This window comes from Leucoraja erinacea, chromosome 9 (genome assembly GCF_028641065.1).
Source record: "Leucoraja erinacea ecotype New England chromosome 9, Leri_hhj_1, whole genome shotgun sequence".
Lineage (NCBI taxonomy): Eukaryota > Metazoa > Chordata > Chondrichthyes > Rajiformes > Rajidae > Leucoraja > Leucoraja erinaceus.
Window position 1 is genome coordinate 56338615 of NC_073385.1, and position 19286 is coordinate 56357900.

Consider the following 19286-nt stretch of genomic DNA (forward strand, 5'->3'; position numbering starts at 1 on the left):
GGTGGTCTAGCAATATTGAACGAAGTACTGAAAGAATTACCATTTATATAACACCTTTCATTATTTTAAAATGTCCTGAAAAAGTTTGACAGACAATTAGTTACTAGGAATGTGCAATCACTCATCATGTAAGAGATGCGGCAACTGGTTTATGTACAATCAAGGGTCCATGGAAAGTGGTGAGATAAAGGAATAGATCAGTGTTTTTTTGAGGCATAAATACTGACCATAGAACACTGCACAGCCAGCTGGGTTGGCAACAACCCCACTAACCCGAGGGAGTATAAGTGGCACTCCTGAGATTTCAGCACAAAGAAACGAAAAAAGGGGCAGCACGGTGGTGCTGCGGTAGAGTTGTTGCCTTACAGCGCTTGCAGTGCCGGAGACCCAGGTTCAATCCCGACTACAGGTACTGTTTGTATGGAGTTTGTACGTTCCCCCCATGACCGCGTGGATTTTCTCAGAGATCTTCGGTTTCTTTAGTCGGAGGGTAGTTAATCTGTGGAACTCATTGCCACAGAGGGCTGTGGAGGCTAGCTAGGTCAGTAGATATGTTTAAGGTAGAGATAGTCACATTCTTGATTAGAATGGGTGTCAAGGGTTTTGGAGAGAAGGCAGGAAAATGGGATTAGGAGGCAGGGATCAGCCATGATTGAATGGCAGAGTGGGCTGAATGGCCTAATTCTACTATTGCATGAACATATGAACGTATTTTCTATGAGTTCAGACTCAGTGGGCACAATAGCCTCCTTTGATGCTAGGAAGTTTAAACATTGTTTGATTCAACACACTTTGCATACCTGGAGAACACTGAGGGTGAAAGAGTTAAATGGAAGTGCCTTTGGAGGCAGGGAGATGGGCAGCATTGCTTCCTGGTGACAGAATTCACATAAGAGCTGATAATTACATTGTTGTTTGTGGGAGCTTGCTGTGTGCACAATGCATTTTTAACTTCAGATAGCCCTTGCTTTCTCTCTCCACCCCCTTCCCTTCCCAGTTCTCCCACCAGTCTCACTGTAGATTAACCCTAATTACAATGCGTTCGGTATCTCCCACAATGTAGCAGTGAAATGTATAGTAGCATTAACCAATATAGTAGTACTAAAATGTCGGCTTCATTATGTCTAATGTGATTGGTCACTTAGTGGCGCCAGCAATGGCTGCACCGCCAACAGTCTGTCTGTCCCTTCCTTCTTTGTGTTTTAATAGTATGTGTTAAATGAATGTTTTTAGTGTTCTTTAGCTTGTTTTTTATGTGGTGGGGGGGGGGGGGGGGGGGGGGGGGGGGGGGGGGGAAACATTTTGTAATCTCTTACCTTGACGGAGATGCAATTTTTTTCTGTACCGTATCTCCGTCCGCACTGCGGCCTCACATCGAGAAGTTGGCGGCATTTGCTGGAGACCGACTTTTGAGAGCTTCACCGCGGGTGCCTGCAGGACTTTAACATCGTGGAGCTCGCAATCAATTTACCATGGATCGACCTCAGAGCTCCAACTTACAGACTTAACATCACGGAGCTTGCTGTCTCTGATCAGAGACCGACTTTGGGAACTCCAAGTCGCAGAAGCTTCGACCACTCCGACACGGGACTTCAATCTCCCTTGACGCGGGAGCTTCAACCACCCTGATGTGGGAGCTTTGACCGCCCCGATACGGGAACTTCGATCGCCCGACGTGGGGGTTTCGACCGCCAGCTGTGGGAGATTCGATCGCTCCGACTGCGAATGGTTCAACTGCCCCGACCGTGGGAGAATAAAGAGGAAGATGATTGGACTTTTTTTTGCCTTCCATCACAATGAGGAATGTGGGAAATCTGCTGTGATGGATGTTTATGTTAACTTTTATGTTGTTGCTTTTTTTTCCATATGGCTGTATGGAGACCAATTCACTGGATGTTTTCAAGAGAGAGTTAGATTTAGATCTTAGGGCTAATTGAATCAAGGGATATGGAGAGAAAGCAGGAAGAGGATGATCAACCATGATCATATTGAATGGTGTGTGCTGGCTTGAAGGGCTGAATGGCCTTCTCCTGCACCTATTTTCATTGTTTCTATGTTTCTTAATGCAACTGCACAGCTTCAGCGGACTAAGATCAATCCTGACCTTTGGCGCTATTGTGTGGAGTTGTCACAAACTCACTGCGACTGTGAATTTCCCCCAGGTGCTCCAGTTTCCACCCACACCCAAATGAGCATGTTTTCGTATATGCATTGTCAGCTGTAAATCACCCCTGGTGCAGGTGGGTGGCAGGAGCATTGGATGGAGTTGATAGGCTTGAGTGAAAATAGGTAACAGGGAGAATGGGATTAATGAGATGGTTCTGAGAGCCGACATAGTCTACATTGGATTTTTCTTCCAAATAATGCTTGAGAGGGTGGAGGTGGTGGTCTTGACCTGAAACATCACCCATTCCTTCTCTCCAGAGATGCTGCCCTGTCCCGTTGAGTTACTCCAGTGTTTTGTGTCTACTGTATCTTCTTTTACACTAGCAGTTCCTTCCTACATGCCTTGATTTCATTGTTCCCTTGAACGATGGCAATCCTTCTGCATTGCATTATGTGTCCAAAGCTCTGGAGCAGGACCAAAGCTTTCTACCATGTAGATCACATTAAAGAGCACCACCTGCAGAGCCATAATTAACCACAGTACCTTCTTTTCTCAACTAAGAAGTGGAGAGATCGGTTGCGAGCTCGCTAAGTCTTTCCCCAATGATATCCCTAATGCAGTTCAACCAGAGTGAATATGACGTTATTGTCCCACAGAGAAAAATGGAGGAACAAGGCTCAAAGACTTGCCCTGTGAGAGTACTTGGAGAGTGGATTAGCATAGAATAGTGTCACAGCATAGTCACAATAAAGGGCCTGTCCCACTTACGTGTCCTTGGCACACAATTTACGCGACCTCGTGGTCGCCTTGAGCTGATACGGTCCCGCGAAGGTCGGGCGCGATTACATGCATATGCACAGCCGTCTGGAGCATGTGACGTCATTTGAAGATGGACACAAAGCTGGAGTAACTCAGCGGGACCGGCAGCATCTCTGGAGACAAGCAATGGGTGATGTTTCATGTCGAGACTCTTCAGTATGAAAAGAAGGGTCTTGACCTGAAATGTCACCCATTGCTTCTCTCCAGAGACGCTGCCGGTCCCGCTGAGTTACTCCTGCATTTTGTGTCTATCTTCAATTTTCTTGGCCCCGCTCTGGGAGTAGAGTTGGGGGCGGACCCGGACCGCAACGGCCGTGAGCCCCAGGCCAAGTTCAGCGATCGTTTGCCTGCTTCTGCTGCTATTGGAGGTGAGACGTTGCGTCACGCTCGGGTATTGGGCCTGTCCCACTTTGGCCATCAGTTCCGCGACAGGCCGTTGCCGCACTATGAGGCTCTTCCTCATAGACCTGCAATTTTTTCAAGATCAGGAATTTATCTATTCCCAATTGTCAATCTCAAGTATTGATGTAACTTTATTTTGAACTTGGCCCCACCATCCTTACAGACAAGGCATTCAGAATCACTGCAATCTGTGCAGTTAAAATACATTTTCGTGCACTTAGTGGTTCCTCAGCCAATTATTTCATCCTTCTGTCCCCACCCACCCCCATAAATACTTTGCCAAAACACCCGAGTTTTGAAACCTTATATTACATTTATTTCAACCAAGAGAGCAATCTCAGCTTCCCTGATCTCCATTAACTGTAGGCACTGTGTCAATATGGACAAGGAGAGGGAATACAGCATTAATGCCCTCACAAAGGCATAATTAATAAAAGGATCATGTACATCTGCTTCGGGTACAAGAGTTACAAATCGCTTTTAATTGGTGAGTAATGACTGCCTAATAGACGTGTCCCCATGGTCCTTTTTCAGCAGCAGTTTAATTTGCCTTAATTGTTGAACCAGGATTGTTCCATCAAAAGAAATGAACTAATTAACACTTGGTCAGAAAGACACTTAGAATCGCCAGTCAGGGATCTGGGGAAAGGTTATGCATCTTTCCATTTGGATTAAGTTGCCCTTGTGTGATCTGTCCTCCTCCCTCAATATAATCCTTCACTTTGCACATAAAATATTTAATCTGCAAATGAGCATACCCCATTAATAATTTTTTTTGGCCCAGGTTTACGTAATTCCAAATTTTCCAAAATTCTCTCAATACAGGAACTGTTCCTCTGGTTTAGAAAATCACATGTGACACTCTGCCATTTTGAAAAGGTGAGAGAGGCAAAGCAGGGAATTATAGACCAGCTAGCCAAACATGTATTGTCGAGAAATTATTAGAGCCTTTATTAAAGACAGAGATATTGAACCCCTTGAAAACCGTCAACTGATCAAAGATATAGCATAAATCTAGAAAGGGTAGGTTATCCTTGTCAAAACTGATTGAATATTTTGAAGAGGTCACAGAGTCATTGAGTCAAATAGGAGCGAAACAGCTTTTAATCGGTGAGTAATGATTGCCTAATACTTGTATTCCCCATGGTGCTTTTTTCAACAGCAATTTAAATCGCTTTAACTATTGAACCAGAATTGTTCCATAGAAAAGGAATTCATTAACACTTAGTCTCAAAGATGCTTAGAGTCATCAGTAAGGGATTTGGGAAACACCATGCTTTGCATTGGGACTACTTTTCCTTTGCCGCCCAAGGTTGCAGATTGCCTAGACATATTAATGAAGTAAAAAAAAAAAAGGGTCTTGATCCGAAATATCCCTTTTCCATTCCCTTCACTCAAACTGCCTGGCTCGTTGAGTTACTCAAGCACATTGCGTTTTGTCAAGAGTCCAGCATCTGCAGTTCCTTGCATCTCTCAACATGACATTTGTATGGACCTCGAAGGGGAATTGCATATAGTCCAACTTAGCTAAAGTCAAATTATGCAAAATTGAAGGAATTTTTTTGAGATGATTTAGAGACTGGCTGAAGAACTATGAAAATTATTAAACTGGATACTACATTTTGTCCGGATGTAACATGTTGTGTGCCACCAAAATTTGTCTTGGGACCACACTGATTTTCACATCATTCACCTAATGATGTGATGATTGGTAGCATTGTAGGCAGTGCAGATGGAAGCATTCAATTACAGAGCACTTAGTCAACTAAAATAAAACAAGCAAGACAGCCAAATGATTTTCAACATAAACAACTGTGAAGTCATCTATTCTGGAACTGAAAATAGGATGGTTCTTTTAAAATGCTTTAGAGCTAGAAAAGAAAGGCAGTTTCGCAAATCATTATAACGTCAAAATAAATTTGAAAGAATAATGGAAGTTAATATACTGGAGGGTAAGTGAGTGAAAGACACATTTTAGCTGCACGAAAATTTGGTGAGACCTCAAAATGGAACATGTGACCAAAGTCTACACTTGGAAGTTGTGTTGTCTAAAGTTCTGTGTTTAGTGGAACACCCTAGGGAAATTGGCCATCTCAAATGAGATCAATGCAGGATATTTCTTTCCCTTTTTTATTTTACCTACTATCCATGCATTTAACCCACAAAGAGGGGAGGGGGAGAGAGAGGGGGGAAATACACGGAATGGAGGGAGTGGATCTTGTGCAAAGGTGATTAGTTTAACGTGGCATCATGTTTGACACAGACATTGTGTACCAAAACAACTGTTCCTGTGCTGTACAGTTCTACATAAATATATGTGTGTACATATATAACCACTTCAGTTTGACAAGTTATGTTGTATTTATGTTTTTTATCCCCGTTCTGGGTTCATAGGGCCAAGGATTGTGAATCTCAGATTTGAACCAAGGCAAGTTACTGACATAAAGGAGGATGGATCTGTTGGTATTGGAAACCATGCTGAGAAAAGTCACCCACATTAAACCCAAATTGAATGAGTTCATTAAAGCATCCAGGTTCAATGGGACTAGTCTTGTATTCACTTCTGATTTAAAGATTAAGGGATTACAGCATTTAAGATTGAGGACTTGATAGCAAGAAGCAATGGTTTCTATTCACAGAGTTCTGTACAGGGGGAGTAGACTTGGAGTTCAGGAAGTTGTGGAAGACATGCTTTCTGAGAGGCTGAGGCATAATTGAAAGTTTCCAAACGGAGTCAAGGTGATGTATGAGCCACCCTGAGGGGTACAGAGCCAAGGAGGGATGAAGGAGCCACAATATGGAAACATTATGACCTGGTTGAATGGTAGAATAGGACCCAAGGCTAAACAGCCTCCTGCTTGCTATAATAGACCAAACGTAACCCCTGCTGTTTACAACAGCTAATTAATAACCTGGTGTGATCCTCAGCCTTCAGGTGCAAGGAACCCGGTGAAAGAATAGCAGTGCTTTCTTGTTTCACATGTCCAGAGGCTGCTTGGTCTCACAGAATGATTCACTTGGACTGAAACAGCAAGAAAGCAGCACAAGTACCAAGAACTAATGAAGGTTCTGAAAGGCTGGGTGAATTGAAAATGTCAGATCTTGCACGGATTGATTTTTTTTGCCAGGATATTAAAAGGGAAGGGATCAAAAATAGGTAAACAGCAAATCACACGACTTAATGACATTTCCAGTTAAGCTCCTTCATTGTGACTGAAAGAATAGAGGGGATTTAGCGCAAGGAGTGGGGAGGGGGTGCGCAAGAGCTGGCAAGTGATGGGTTGGGGGCAGCTGAATAGAGGTTTGATTTGTAGAAGGACTTAGGTGGGGGAGGGAAGGGTGATGATAGTGAGAGAAGATGGGAGGTGATAAGTGGAGACAACAAAGGAGGTGCGGATCAATGGGGTGCTGCAATACACAGGATTCCTTGGAATGAACTCCACTTGTTCCAACACTAACAAGTCAAGACAGCTTGATGTTTCAAAAAGTGCTGTGGAATGGTACAGTTAGTGGAGCCACATACCTCACAGTGCCAGAGATCCGGTTCGATCCTGACCTTGGGTGTTGCCTGTGTGGAGTTTGCACGTTTATCCTTTGACCGTATGGTTTTCCTCCGGGTGCTCCGGTTTCCACCTGCATCCCAGACACGTCCAGGATGGTAGGTTTAATGGCCTGTGTTAAATGGCCTCTGTAAAATTGCCCCTAGCCTGCAGGGCAGTAGTAGGGGGCGGGGAATTGGTGGGAATATGGAGAGAATAAAAATATTATTTATGTAGGATAAATGCAAATGAATGGTTGGTGTGGACTTGGTGGGCTGAAGGCTTTGTTTCCATCCTGTATCTCTCTTTGACTCAAGCTTTGAGCTGTTCAGTACCTGGAAGTTTAGATGGCCAGGCTGTAGAGACAGATGCAGGGCGAGGGAGGCAAGTCGGGCAACAAAGGGGAAAATTGCTGCATCCACAAGTCTGAAAAGCTGGTGGCTTTGGGTCAGCCTCATTTTCCTCCTCTTGGTCTCCCGAGGATGAAGAGGTTAGTTTTAGTTTGGAGATATACAGCGCAGAAACAGGCCCTTCGGCCCACCGAGTCCGCACCGACCAGCAATCCCCGCACATTAACACAATCCTACAAACACTAGGGACAATTTAGACTTATACCAACCCAATTTACCTACACACTTGTACATCTTTGGAGTGTGAGAGGAAACCGAAAATCTCGGAGAAAACCCACGCAGGTCATGGGGAAAATGTACAAACTCATTACAGGCAGCACCCCGAGTCAGGATTGAACCCGGGCCTTCGATGCTGCAAGACAAGCAACTCTACCACTGCGCCACTGCGGTGTTTGTGTTATCCCCGCTAAATAATTCTTCCAAGGAATTGAAAACGATGTGCACTTTGGCAGCAATCTCTCATTCCACTGTCTGCTAAACCATGAGCATTTTACCAAGCCCTCATTCCCTCCCACTCATGATGTACTATTCCCAACAGGCAGGGATTTAAACTCTCCCTCACACTGCAAGCTGGTGAAACACCCTGGTTATTTGCCCCTGCTGATTTCCTTGTGTCCCTCCAACTCTATGAGCTGCCTTCCGACAATCCTCAGACTTGGAGGGATTCTTGCTCAGAATTCACCCTCACGGTAAAGTATTTTAGTATGAAAAAAAAACCCAAAGATAGTAAAATAGTATAGAATCCAATTGTTCCAAACAAGGAAGGTAATATTGAAAATAGTTCAATCTGATGGGAACATCTCATTTAGATTTTACTCAATAAGTCATCTTCCATCATGCGACTAATTAAATTATAGAGTGAACATCAGACGTGGTTTATGTACGGAGATGTGGCTGCTGACTTGAATGCTTTTGCATCTCACAAACCTGCAAGCAGAACTACAATGAGTTAAGTCCTGGATAATGACAGTTCACTAATTTTGAGCCGGAAGTATTGTCTAATACTCCATGGTCATGCTTAACAGTCAGAGCCTTTGTCCCAGAGTGGAAATGATAACTAAACCTAAGGTGAGATGGGGAAAGTTTAATGGAGATGTGCAAGGCTAGTTTAGGAGACAGTGGCCCACCGGCCCTGACTACTCCCACCTGAAGCCACCCCCCTGCCCCAGCTGCAGGACGTCCCTTCCCCCTCCCCACTGGCCCCCCGACAGTCCCCGACTGAAGCCGTCCCCCTCTCCTGGCTGCAGGACGCTCCCCTCCCTGACAGCCCCCGCGTGAAGCCATCCCTCTCCCCCGCCTGGAGAATGTTCACCCCCCACCCACACAGCCCCCGCCTGAAGCCGTGCCCCTCTCCCCCGGCTGCAAGACGCTATCCCCCAACAGCCCCTGCCTCAAGCCGCCCCCCCTACCCCAGCTCGCTCCCCCCCCGCCCACCACCAATCTGATCCTCTCCAAAGTTAGAGGTCAAGGTGATGTGGCTATTGCTGCAGCATCATCTGGGATAGCAGTTAAATTAATGGCTGGTGGAAGAACTGCACATTCTCTATTCAAGATACCCATCCAAGTGACCCAGGATACATTCTGTAACATTGACAAGAACTCTAACACGGCATGTTTGATGAGGCAAGTGAAACTCATTGTTTGGGATGAATGTCCAATGATTAGCAGGGAGAGCTTTGAAGCGGTGGATAGAACTCTTCAAGATGTATGCACCAACACTAAGCCTTTTGGCGGCATTCTTACCATTTGTTGCCGCTATTTTTGACAACCCCTTCCTGTAGAGAAATTATACTGATATTGAAAATTCCTGCATCAAGAAATCCTACTTGTGGAGACTTTTCACCAAGTTTCAATTACAGACGAATATGCGATTGAGAGAGGGAGAAGGAGACTATTCTCATTTTTTGTTGAAAGTTGGAGAAGATGAGATTTAAAAGAATGAAGATGATGAAATTGAAATGCCAGAAGACATGGTTCTATCAGCAAAAACACTGGAGGATTGTATAGATTTCATCTATCCCGCATTTTAAAATCCTGCAGAGTTATTCTCTGACAATTGTATCTTGGTACCACACAACAATACGATGAGGCATCAATTCTACATGTATCAGACACTTCCCTGGAATCATTATGAAGTACTTTTCGTTCAATGCTGTCACTAAGGGAACTGATGCTACTCACTTCCCAACAGAATTCCTCGATTCACTCAACATCTCTGGTTTACCACCACACTAATGGTAGTTGAAAAAAGGATCTCCGATCATGGGGTTAATGAGAAACTTGGAACCCCCAAAGCTATGCAATGGAACGAGGATGATTGTGGAAGAGCTACACAATAATCTGATTGTTACATGAATCAACATGGGAGCCTTCAAAGATGACATTGCTCTCATTTCTGGGATAACACACAATTTGACAGAAGGCAAAGACATTCCCCTTCAGTGGAGCCAATTCACGATTCAGTCAAGTTTTGCTATGACGATCCATAAAGTGCAAGGACAAACCATGGAAAATGTTTTTATATACCTCGAGAAAACAGTATTTCAGCATGGAAAACTATATGCAGCTCTTAGCCGAGGAAAGGTGAAGGAAAATTTTCTTTTCCTGAAGGATGGAACATCGACCAAGAATGTTGTCATTACGGCATGCTTGGTTGAGCGATGACTTCTGAGGTAAATTCTCAATTTTTCTTCAAGTTAAAGTTTGATCACTCAATAATGTCTCTATATTAAAATTGTGTCTTTTTTTTCATCAACAGCAAAGAGACATTGAGACGCAGTGAGCAGCAGAATGCAACAAGAAAGAACTGAACTGAATAAATCTCATCTTTAACATTTAAATTGTTGTTGTATTTTAAGTTATTCACATTTTAAGCTTTAATAAATCTCTTTTCCACTTGCCGTGCCCGTCAGCTACGCCTGCCCAGTAATACCTGCGTGTGCTCCATCACAATGAGAATCCAATGGGCGGGAATGGCTGCTCTGCCAGAGAGCCGCTAAGAGTGGATGGGGTTGGGGGAATGGAGTGAGTGTGTGTGTGTGTGGGGGGGGGGGGGGGGAAAGGGAAAGGGGCGGAGTGGGGGGCAGTAAGGGGAAGGGGGGGGGGGAATCAGGGGCATCACAACGGGAATCCGTCAGCTGCGCCTGCGCAGTTGGGGGATATGGGTGAGTGGTGGAGTATTGCGTTGGGGGACCAGGCCTCCTGTGTGCCAATGGGACCCAAAGGGTCCCACTTAGTTTAGTATGTTTTATCTTCCTGTTCTTACTTGTTTTTCCTGAGTTATGGTCAGCCTTGTTTTTTCTAACTACAGGGAATTAACTACAGGCTTGGCCTGTTTATGCACAATGTTCCATGGTTACACTATTGGCAAGACTATGCAGTACAGTATGTCCTTGCATGGTTCCTTGTGCAGGCATTAAGCTCATCCTGTGAACCTTTGCAAATGCTGTTGCCTGTAGAGATTAGTTTTCTATTAGAAACCCACAAACTCCAAAATATGTTAGATTCCGATTTTTTTTCCCTCAATGTACACCAGTTTGCAAAGGATTAATATGCGGAATGTTGGCTTTCAACACTAACGTTCCTCTCTTCTTTCTTCTCCCCCTCCCTACCCCCCAGATCTCATGGATCTAAAGCGAAAACCAACGTAAGGATTCCAGGGAGAAGGTGGATGCTCTGGATAGATACAATGGCTGATATGAGGTGTATGACGAATCCAATCCATGAAAAGCAGCTGATGAATGTGTCCAAGCCGTCGGGTCCATCGACTGGAAGATTTGCAATTGATTGAATGCACTACCATGCATTCACACCTCAGGCTGTCCACACCTGCACCACTCCTATTGCCATCAAGACTCCTACAACGATCCAAATGATGAACCTTTACTCAAGACTCCACATCTCAGGCATGTCAGGTATTCTCAAGGATCCATGATTTCCAGAGATATGTCGGCCTTTCTCCATTTGATGAAGAGTTACCTCATTGTCTTTCATGAGACACAAAGCATCTCAGGCATCATTGCACCCATTACAAGAGCACAGATGGGAAGAGATTGCCAGCAGGAATCAACCAGATTATTTAGATTTATTATTGGAGGACTAGGCCAATAGGCGACCACATTTTGAAGCAGATTAAAATAATGGGGGCTATCATACTTGTCTTCATTTAATAAGGCGTGTGACCCTTCAACAATCTTCAGCCAAGTTACCCTATTTCTTCAGTCCCAACAGGACAGCCCTGCAATAGTGGCCTCAGGGGGCTCCTTGACCACGAACATGGTCCTGCCAGCACCGGACCGGCGGCACGTGTGCCTCTCCACCATCGTCATCATGAGCAGCATGGCCTTCATGGACGCCTACCTGGTGGAGCAGAACCAAGGGCCGCGGAAGATCGGGGTCTGCATCATCGTGCTGGTGGGAGACATCTGCTTCCTCATTGTGCTGCGGTACGTGGCTGTCTGGGTCGGAGCTGAGGTGAAGACCGCCAAGCGTGGCTACGCCATGATCCTCTGGTTTCTCTACATATTCGTCTTGGAGATTAAGCTCTACTTTATTTTTCAGAACTATAAGGCCGAGAAGAAAAACACGGACATAGTGGCTCGAAAGGCACTGACCTTACTGCTCTCCATATGCGTTCCCGGGCTATACCTCATCTTGATCGCTTTGGACAGCATGGACTATGTCAAGACTTTCAAGAAGAAGGAGGATCTAAGAGGACGTCTCTTCTGGGTGGCCTTGGATTTGCTGGATATTTTGGATATCCAAGCCAACCTGTGGGAGCCGCACAAGTCTGGCCTTCCGATGTGGGCGGAAGGCCTCATGTTTTTCTACTGCTATATTCTCTTGCTCATTCTGCCATGTGTCTCTCTCAGTGAGATCAGCATGCAAGGCGAGCACATAGCCCCACAGAAGATGATGCTCTATCCTGTTTTGAGCTTAGTAACCATCAACATAGTCACGATATTCATCCGGGCGATCAACATGTTACTGTTCCGAGACAGTCGGGTCTCGACCATATTTATTGGCAAGAACGTAATCGCGATTGCCACCAAGACTTGCAGTTTTGTAGAGTATCAAAAACAGGTCAAGAACTTCCCAGAAAATGCAATAGCTCTCGAGCTCCAGCAGAATTCCATCCCACACAATCAGACCATCCACAATACACAGGCTTCCCCACACAACCCAACCCCAACCAGAGAAATAGTGGACACATGACAGCGGGCAGTTCAACTATGGATTAGGAAACAGATGCTTTCCAAAGGTGGTCTGGGGAGAGATCTAATGGGGAGGAAACACTTCCGGACTCTGAAGAGCAAAGACTGTTCCATATCCCATAAGAATGCATGGATGGGCTGACAGAAATCAGTGTTCACCCCCTCTCTCACTCGTCCCCCTTCCTGATGGTTTCCTATTGCTAGCCTCTTGCTACAACTCAGGCACCAAAAGGAGAGTTTGACAGCAGCTTTGGGATTGGACCTGAAACGGTTTAAAAGAATACCTTTGCCCTGGAGCTTGAAGCCACCCAGCGAAGTCACGACAAAGTGTTGTTTTTTTTTTCCTCATAATGAATGATATATTGGATTTGTCATTCCTAAGACTCAAGACTTTAAATGTCCAAATTTCTAACATCCGAATAAACATGTTTACTATGATGGCCACCGTTTTACAAGACATATTTTGAGATCTAACTGTATTTTCAGAAACAGAGTATTTAACTTATTGCAGAAATTACATTTCTGTCAAATTTTAAACAGAAGATGACTGGGATGTAAAGGATACTAAGGGAATAAGTCTAGCTTTGACCAGGGACCAGTTGGCCTTGAATCATTACATTTTTCTGTTCAGGTAGACGAGTCATTTAGTTGCATTTGCAACTTATGAGCATTAATTTAATCCCAATTTCTCCAACTCATGTGAAACCACTCAGTCTTTTGATTTACTGATCTGGATAACCGATGAAAGTTGATATCCTGCGCAACAATGAAAATATATATTCAATTCCAAACTAAATCATAGGCAGTCATTGTTTTATAGCCCTCAGTCATGCAGCAGAGAAACAGGCCCTTGGGCCTGCATTGCCTATAAACTGCGCATTGCTGCCTTTAAAAGAACAGATTATAATGGAAAAGTTTGAACATACTCCAAGTCACTATTTTTATGCTGTATCCATTTCTTCTATTTGTTCACAGGCCTGACCTGCGACTCCCCTAATTGCTAGTGTGAGTTCCAATGTTGCCATTTGTTAGTAGTGAAGAAATACCTTTTGGAAACCAAATTGAGAAACTGACTACTATCTTTAAATAAACGAGCCAGTGGGGTTGATGAAGGATGATGTTAATCTAATATCTCTGGTAGAAGGAAAAGTGACAAGGAATTACTCAATTTCAATCATGGTGGATGTGCTTTGTTTTAGAGCATCTTTGTTGTGCTTGTTTTACATTCTCAGCCCATTCCCTGTCATTACTGAGCTAACAGCTGCAAGTGTCTCCAAAGAGATTTTGCCCCATCAGTCACTCAACTGCAAGACTCTGTTAAATCGTTTTTGACAGTTCATTTTTGTCTCCTGGCAGAGAAAGATAGAAAATGAGTTGATATGCTGAAAATGAAATAAAAGATATTTGTTTGACAAACAACAAAGGGCCTTATAATTGAATAATGAGAGGAACTTTGGAGATTGCTTTAGAAACCAGGGAGAAAACAGAGCTAGAGAAATCAACACTTTCCGACAGAAAAATAAAAACTGCAACACAGACATTAATTTCTCACATCTTGAAGATTGCGCCTTTGTTTACATTATTGATTATTTTTTCAGTATTTGGCAGTCACTGCAAAACCAAAATATGGTTATATTAATCTAGCCTCCCCTTTAATATATCAGGCTACGGAAATAGAGGGTCACATTGATGGATTCAATTAAGGAAGCACAGTGGCACAATGGTAGAGTTGCTGCCTTGCAGTGCCATCGACCCGGGTTCGATCCTGACCTACGGGTGGTGACTGTACAGAGTTTGTACATACTACCTGTGACCGAATGGGGTTTTTACGGGTGCTCCGGTTTCCTCCCACACTTCAAATACATACGGTTTGTAGGTTAATTAGCTTCTGTAAATTTTCCCTAGCATGTAGGATAGTGCTCGTGTATGGGGATGATCGCTGGTCAGCTGAAGGGCTGTTTCCACGTTGTATCTCTAAATTCTAAAGTCTAAAATAAAGTGGAGACGCAAATGAAACTTAAACACCAGCGTGGATGATGGCCCAAATGGTTTCTAATATCTATTGTAATCGTGTGCCTGAGTAATAATATCTTGGGCTCAAACTCCACTCTAGAGACACGAGATCATAATCCACACCGATACATCAAGCACTTTCCCAAGTGAGCGCTGCACTATTGAAGGTCCTACCTTTTAGATGAGATGCCAAACCAAGGCTCCATTTGAGCTTCCAGGACTGTGAAATCAGAATATCACTCACACTACAACATAAGATTTTCTGGCCAATATTTGCCTGTAACCAACATCACGTGACCTTATCATTATCTCAATAGTGTATATAAATGTGTAGGAAGGAACTGCAGATGCTGGTTTACACCAAAGTTAGACACTCAGCGGGTCAGGCACCATCTCTGGAGAAAAGGAATAGGTGACATTTCAGGTCGGAACCGTCTGAAGAAGGCCTCCTGTGTTACTCCAGCATTTTGTGTCTATCTAGCGTAAATAAATTGACTGCTACCTTAGCCAATATTGCAATCATGCCTAACTTCAATAAGTACATCACTGTCTGAAATGCGTTTTAGATATCAAAGAGATAATACAATTGATCTTGGATCAATGGGTGAATTACAAAGGGTCACATCTTTATATCATCTGGTCACACACAGCTTCTGTGAGCTGAACGGTTTATTTAATAGAATTTTGTCTTTTAACTCAGTTAATTGGCTTTACAACTGATCTTTCATAAATGTACAGGTAACACGTTTTGAGTTTACATAACCTTACGTGAAGAGTTCTCGGCTGAAGATGTATCCACCATTGGCGAGAGTGTAGGGAGTTCCAAAAGATGGAACAACACCATAGGATTTGCCATTCAAGAAATTATCTAAATTCCTTTGCCTCTGCATTTGTTACATTGAATATTAAAAAAAAAAAAATTTACTAGTTCTGATTAGCAACATGCAATCTTACAGTCAGCAGCCAGCTACACATGAAAGGATCTCCTGGTTTTAAGATCGATTTAATCTAACTTTGTCAATGGCGAATGATGGAGGGGTAGCTTTGCTGACATTAATTTGAGGCTTGTAACATTGACCAACATACTGGCAACATTTCTATCAGAATTACATACTATTTATTGTTTAGGATTAGGTTATTGAGCCAAACATTTTGTAGATACAAAGCCTTTCTCTCTTTCATCCAACCCCATCACCATGGGTAACACAGTGGTGCAAATGATGGAGCTGCTGCCTCCAGCACCAAGGATCCAGGTTTGATCCCGACTTCAGCTGCTGTGTGTGTGGAAATTGCAACTTCCCCCTGTGACCACATGGGTTCCCTCCGGGAGCTGCGGTTTCTTCCAGAAAGATTTGTGGGTTTGTAGGTTCATTGGCCTCTGTAAAGTTGTCATTCATGTGTAGGGAGTGAATGAGAAAGTGGGATAACATTGACCTCGTATGAACGGGTGTTCACTGATCAATGTGGATTTGGTGGGCCGAAGGGCCTGTTTCTGTGCTGTATCTCCAAAACTAAAAAAAAAAAACTATTATTCATTATCATGTAACTCTTCTCCTTGAAACACAACAAAAGCAATTATGCAAGTAAGTGTTTCTCTTGTGATAAAGCGTTGTGCAAAACATCATTCTCCTATTTAATTAACACTAGTTGGAAACATTTAAGTGCCTGACCCACTTGGCCGTCATTTACGCGACAGGCCGGTCATGACTGTCGCGCGCGTCATCACGTGTCTTCATGCGTCAGCACAGCCGTCTGGAGCGCATGACGTCATTTGAATACCCAGTTTATGATATTTATGGTGATTTTCTAAAATGTTCCAGTTTCTTGAGTGGTGCTAGCAATTGGAATACTGCAGATGTAATGCCCCTATTCAAAAAAGAGGTGAATGAAAAGTAGCAAGCTGCAGACCAAATTAATCTGTAGGAAGAAACTGCAGATGCTGGTTCGAATTGAAGATACACAAAATGCAGGAGTAACTCGGCGGGACAGGCAGCATCTCTGGAGAGAAGGAATGGTTGATGTTTCTTCAGTCTGAAGAAGGGTCTCGACCCGAAATGTCACCCATTGCTTCTCTCCAGAGATGCTGCCGGTCCCGCTGAGTTACTCCAGCATTGTGCAACACTTATCTGGTTTGCTCTTCTATTTCTACCAACTGCACCCCTTCTCATGTCTTTCGTTCATCCAGCAGTAGGAGACACAACATTTGTCTTTTTAACCTCTTCCTTACCCACAATCCAGGGACCCAAGCAGTCATTGCAAGTGGAGCATCAATTCACTTTTGCACTTTCCGGTTTAGTATATTTTGGTGTTCACCACGTAGTTTTCTCTACGAAACTGTGCAAATGTTTAAATCGTGCGTGCTTATAGCCATGACGCGTAAAAGGCGGGCCGACTGCGTATGGGCAGCATGCGGCGGCGCATGGTTACACACGGTTTTGTGCCTTACAAAATCCTGGAGCATCGCGCGATACCGCAGGCAACTGCATACCCCTCTGCGCTTCTCCATGCAAACTTCCCGCACGGCTCACACGCTACCCATGCATCTCAATGCGACGACGGGGTTGCATAAATGGCGCGCAAATTACGTCCAAGTGGGACAGGCCCTTTACTCATCAGCACACACAGTTCAGGATAGCTTTTTCATTTTTTTTCCCACACAAAAATCACATCAAAGGCAAACAATTACTTCAATTTCTTTTTGTGGTGGAAAATATTGAAGCATTTAAGAAATGCCCGAATGAGAACTTGAATTGACTAGCTTTGAAGACTACAGGCCAAATGCTGCAAGATGGGATTAATTTGGATAGGTGCCACTGGTCAGCATGGATATGGCGGGTTGAATGGCCTATTTCCATGCTGAACTGGTTTTGGGTGTATGGAACGAGCTGCTAGAGGAAGCAGTTGAGGCAGGGACTATCCCAACGTTGAAGAAAGAGTTAGACAGCTACATGGTTAGGGCAGGTCTGGAAGGACATGGACCAAATGCAGGCAGGTGGGACAAGTGTAGCTGGGACATGTTGGCCGGTACAGGAAGGTTGGGCTGAAGGGCCTGTTTCCACACTGTAAGTTTATTCACAGTCGTCAACAATGGAGGATATTTCGACAAAAGGTACTGACTTTCCCTAAAGAGTACAAGAAGTAAACTGTACATGTGCTGCTTTGGCAATCAATAAACTCCTCACACCTCCTATGCTGGTTAATCTCTAGTACTTGCAGCTTGATAAATCTTATCTAACAACCTCTGCGGCATGTGAACATAGGAAGATTAAATACATGATAAAAATGCAGGAGGTCAGTCAAGACTTCAAATCCAATTTAAAACACAAGAAGGTAGTTAGGGTTTGTTGTTTAAATCAAACTCAAATTCCACTACTTCTGCCTTTGTTTCAATCTTGTCTGTATTCTGATCAAACCAGCAAAGTTGAGGAAAATGATTATCCACAATTGTACTCATTTCTAGAATGTATATGATTGCAAAGCTTTTAACCAAATAACCATACAACAATTACAGCACGGAAACAGGCCATCTCGACCCTTCTAGTCCGTGCCGAACACGTATTCTCCCCTAGTCCCATATACCTGCGTTCAGACCATAACCCTCCATTCCTTTCCCGTCCATATAACTATCCAATTTATTTTTAAATGATAAAAACAAACCTGCCTCCACCACCTTCACTGTAAGCTCATTCCACACAGCCACCACTCTGAGTAAAGAAGTTCCCCCTCATGTTACCCCTAAACTTCTGTCCCTTAATTCTCAAGTCATGTCCCCTTGTTTGAATCTTCCCTACTCTGTGGGAAAAGCTTATCCACGTCTACTCTGTCTATCCCTCTCATCATTTTAAAGACCTCTATCAAGTCCCCCCCCCCTTAACCAAAGAATAAAGCCCTAACTTGTTCAACCTTTCTCTGTAACTTAGTTGCTGAAACCCAGGCAACATTCTAGTAAATCTCCTCTGTACTCTCTATTTTGTTGACATCCTTCCTATAATTAGGCGACCAAAATTGTACACCATACTCCAGAATTGGCCTCACCAATGCCTTGTACAATTTTAACATTACATCCCAACTTCTATGCTCAATGCACTGATTTATAAAGGCCAGCACACCAAAAGCTTTCTTTACCACCCTATCTACATGAGATTCCACTTTCAGGGAACTGTGCACAGTTATTCCCAGATCCCTCTGTTCACCTGCATTCTTCAATTCCCTACCATTTACCATGTACGTCCTATTTTGATTTGTCCTGCCAAGATGTAGCACCTCACACTTATCAGCATTAAACTCCATCTGCCATCTTTCAGCCCACTCTTCCAACTGGCATAAATCTCTCTGTAGACTTTGAAAATCTACTTCATTATCCACAACCCCACCTATCTTAGTATCATCTGCATACTTACTAATCCAATTTACCACATCATCATCCAGATCATTGATGTACATGACAAACAATAGTGGACCCAACACAGATCCCTGTGGCACCCCACTCGTCACTGGCCTCCAACCCGACAAACAACCATCCACCATTACTCTCTGGCATCTCCCATTGAGCCACTGTTGAATCCATCTTGCTACTCCACCATTAATACCCAACAATTGAACCTTCTTAACCAACCTTCCATGAGGAACCTTGTCAAAGGCTTTACTGAAGTCCATATATACAACATCCACTGCTTTACCCTCATCAATTTCCCAAGTAACCTCTTCAAAAAATTCAAGAAGATTAGTCAAACATGACCTTCCAGGCACAAATCCATGTTGACTGTTCCTAATCAGACCCTGT

General features: G+C 43.8%; 1 protein-coding gene across 1 annotated transcript in view; it reads left to right on the forward strand.

Annotated features, from left to right (window-relative positions):
* tmem121aa (transmembrane protein 121Aa) overlaps positions 1–18363 on the forward strand; it is an 86605-nt gene extending 68242 nt beyond the window's left edge. Inside the window, exon 2 of the mRNA XM_055640855.1 lies at positions 10896–18363. Within this exon, the coding sequence (XP_055496830.1) occupies positions 11553–12491 (939 nt within the window). The 5' untranslated portion in view covers positions 10896–11552 and the 3' untranslated portion in view covers positions 12492–18363. The remainder of the gene's footprint in view (positions 1–10895) is intronic.
* Positions 18364–19286: the final 923 nt, after the last annotated feature.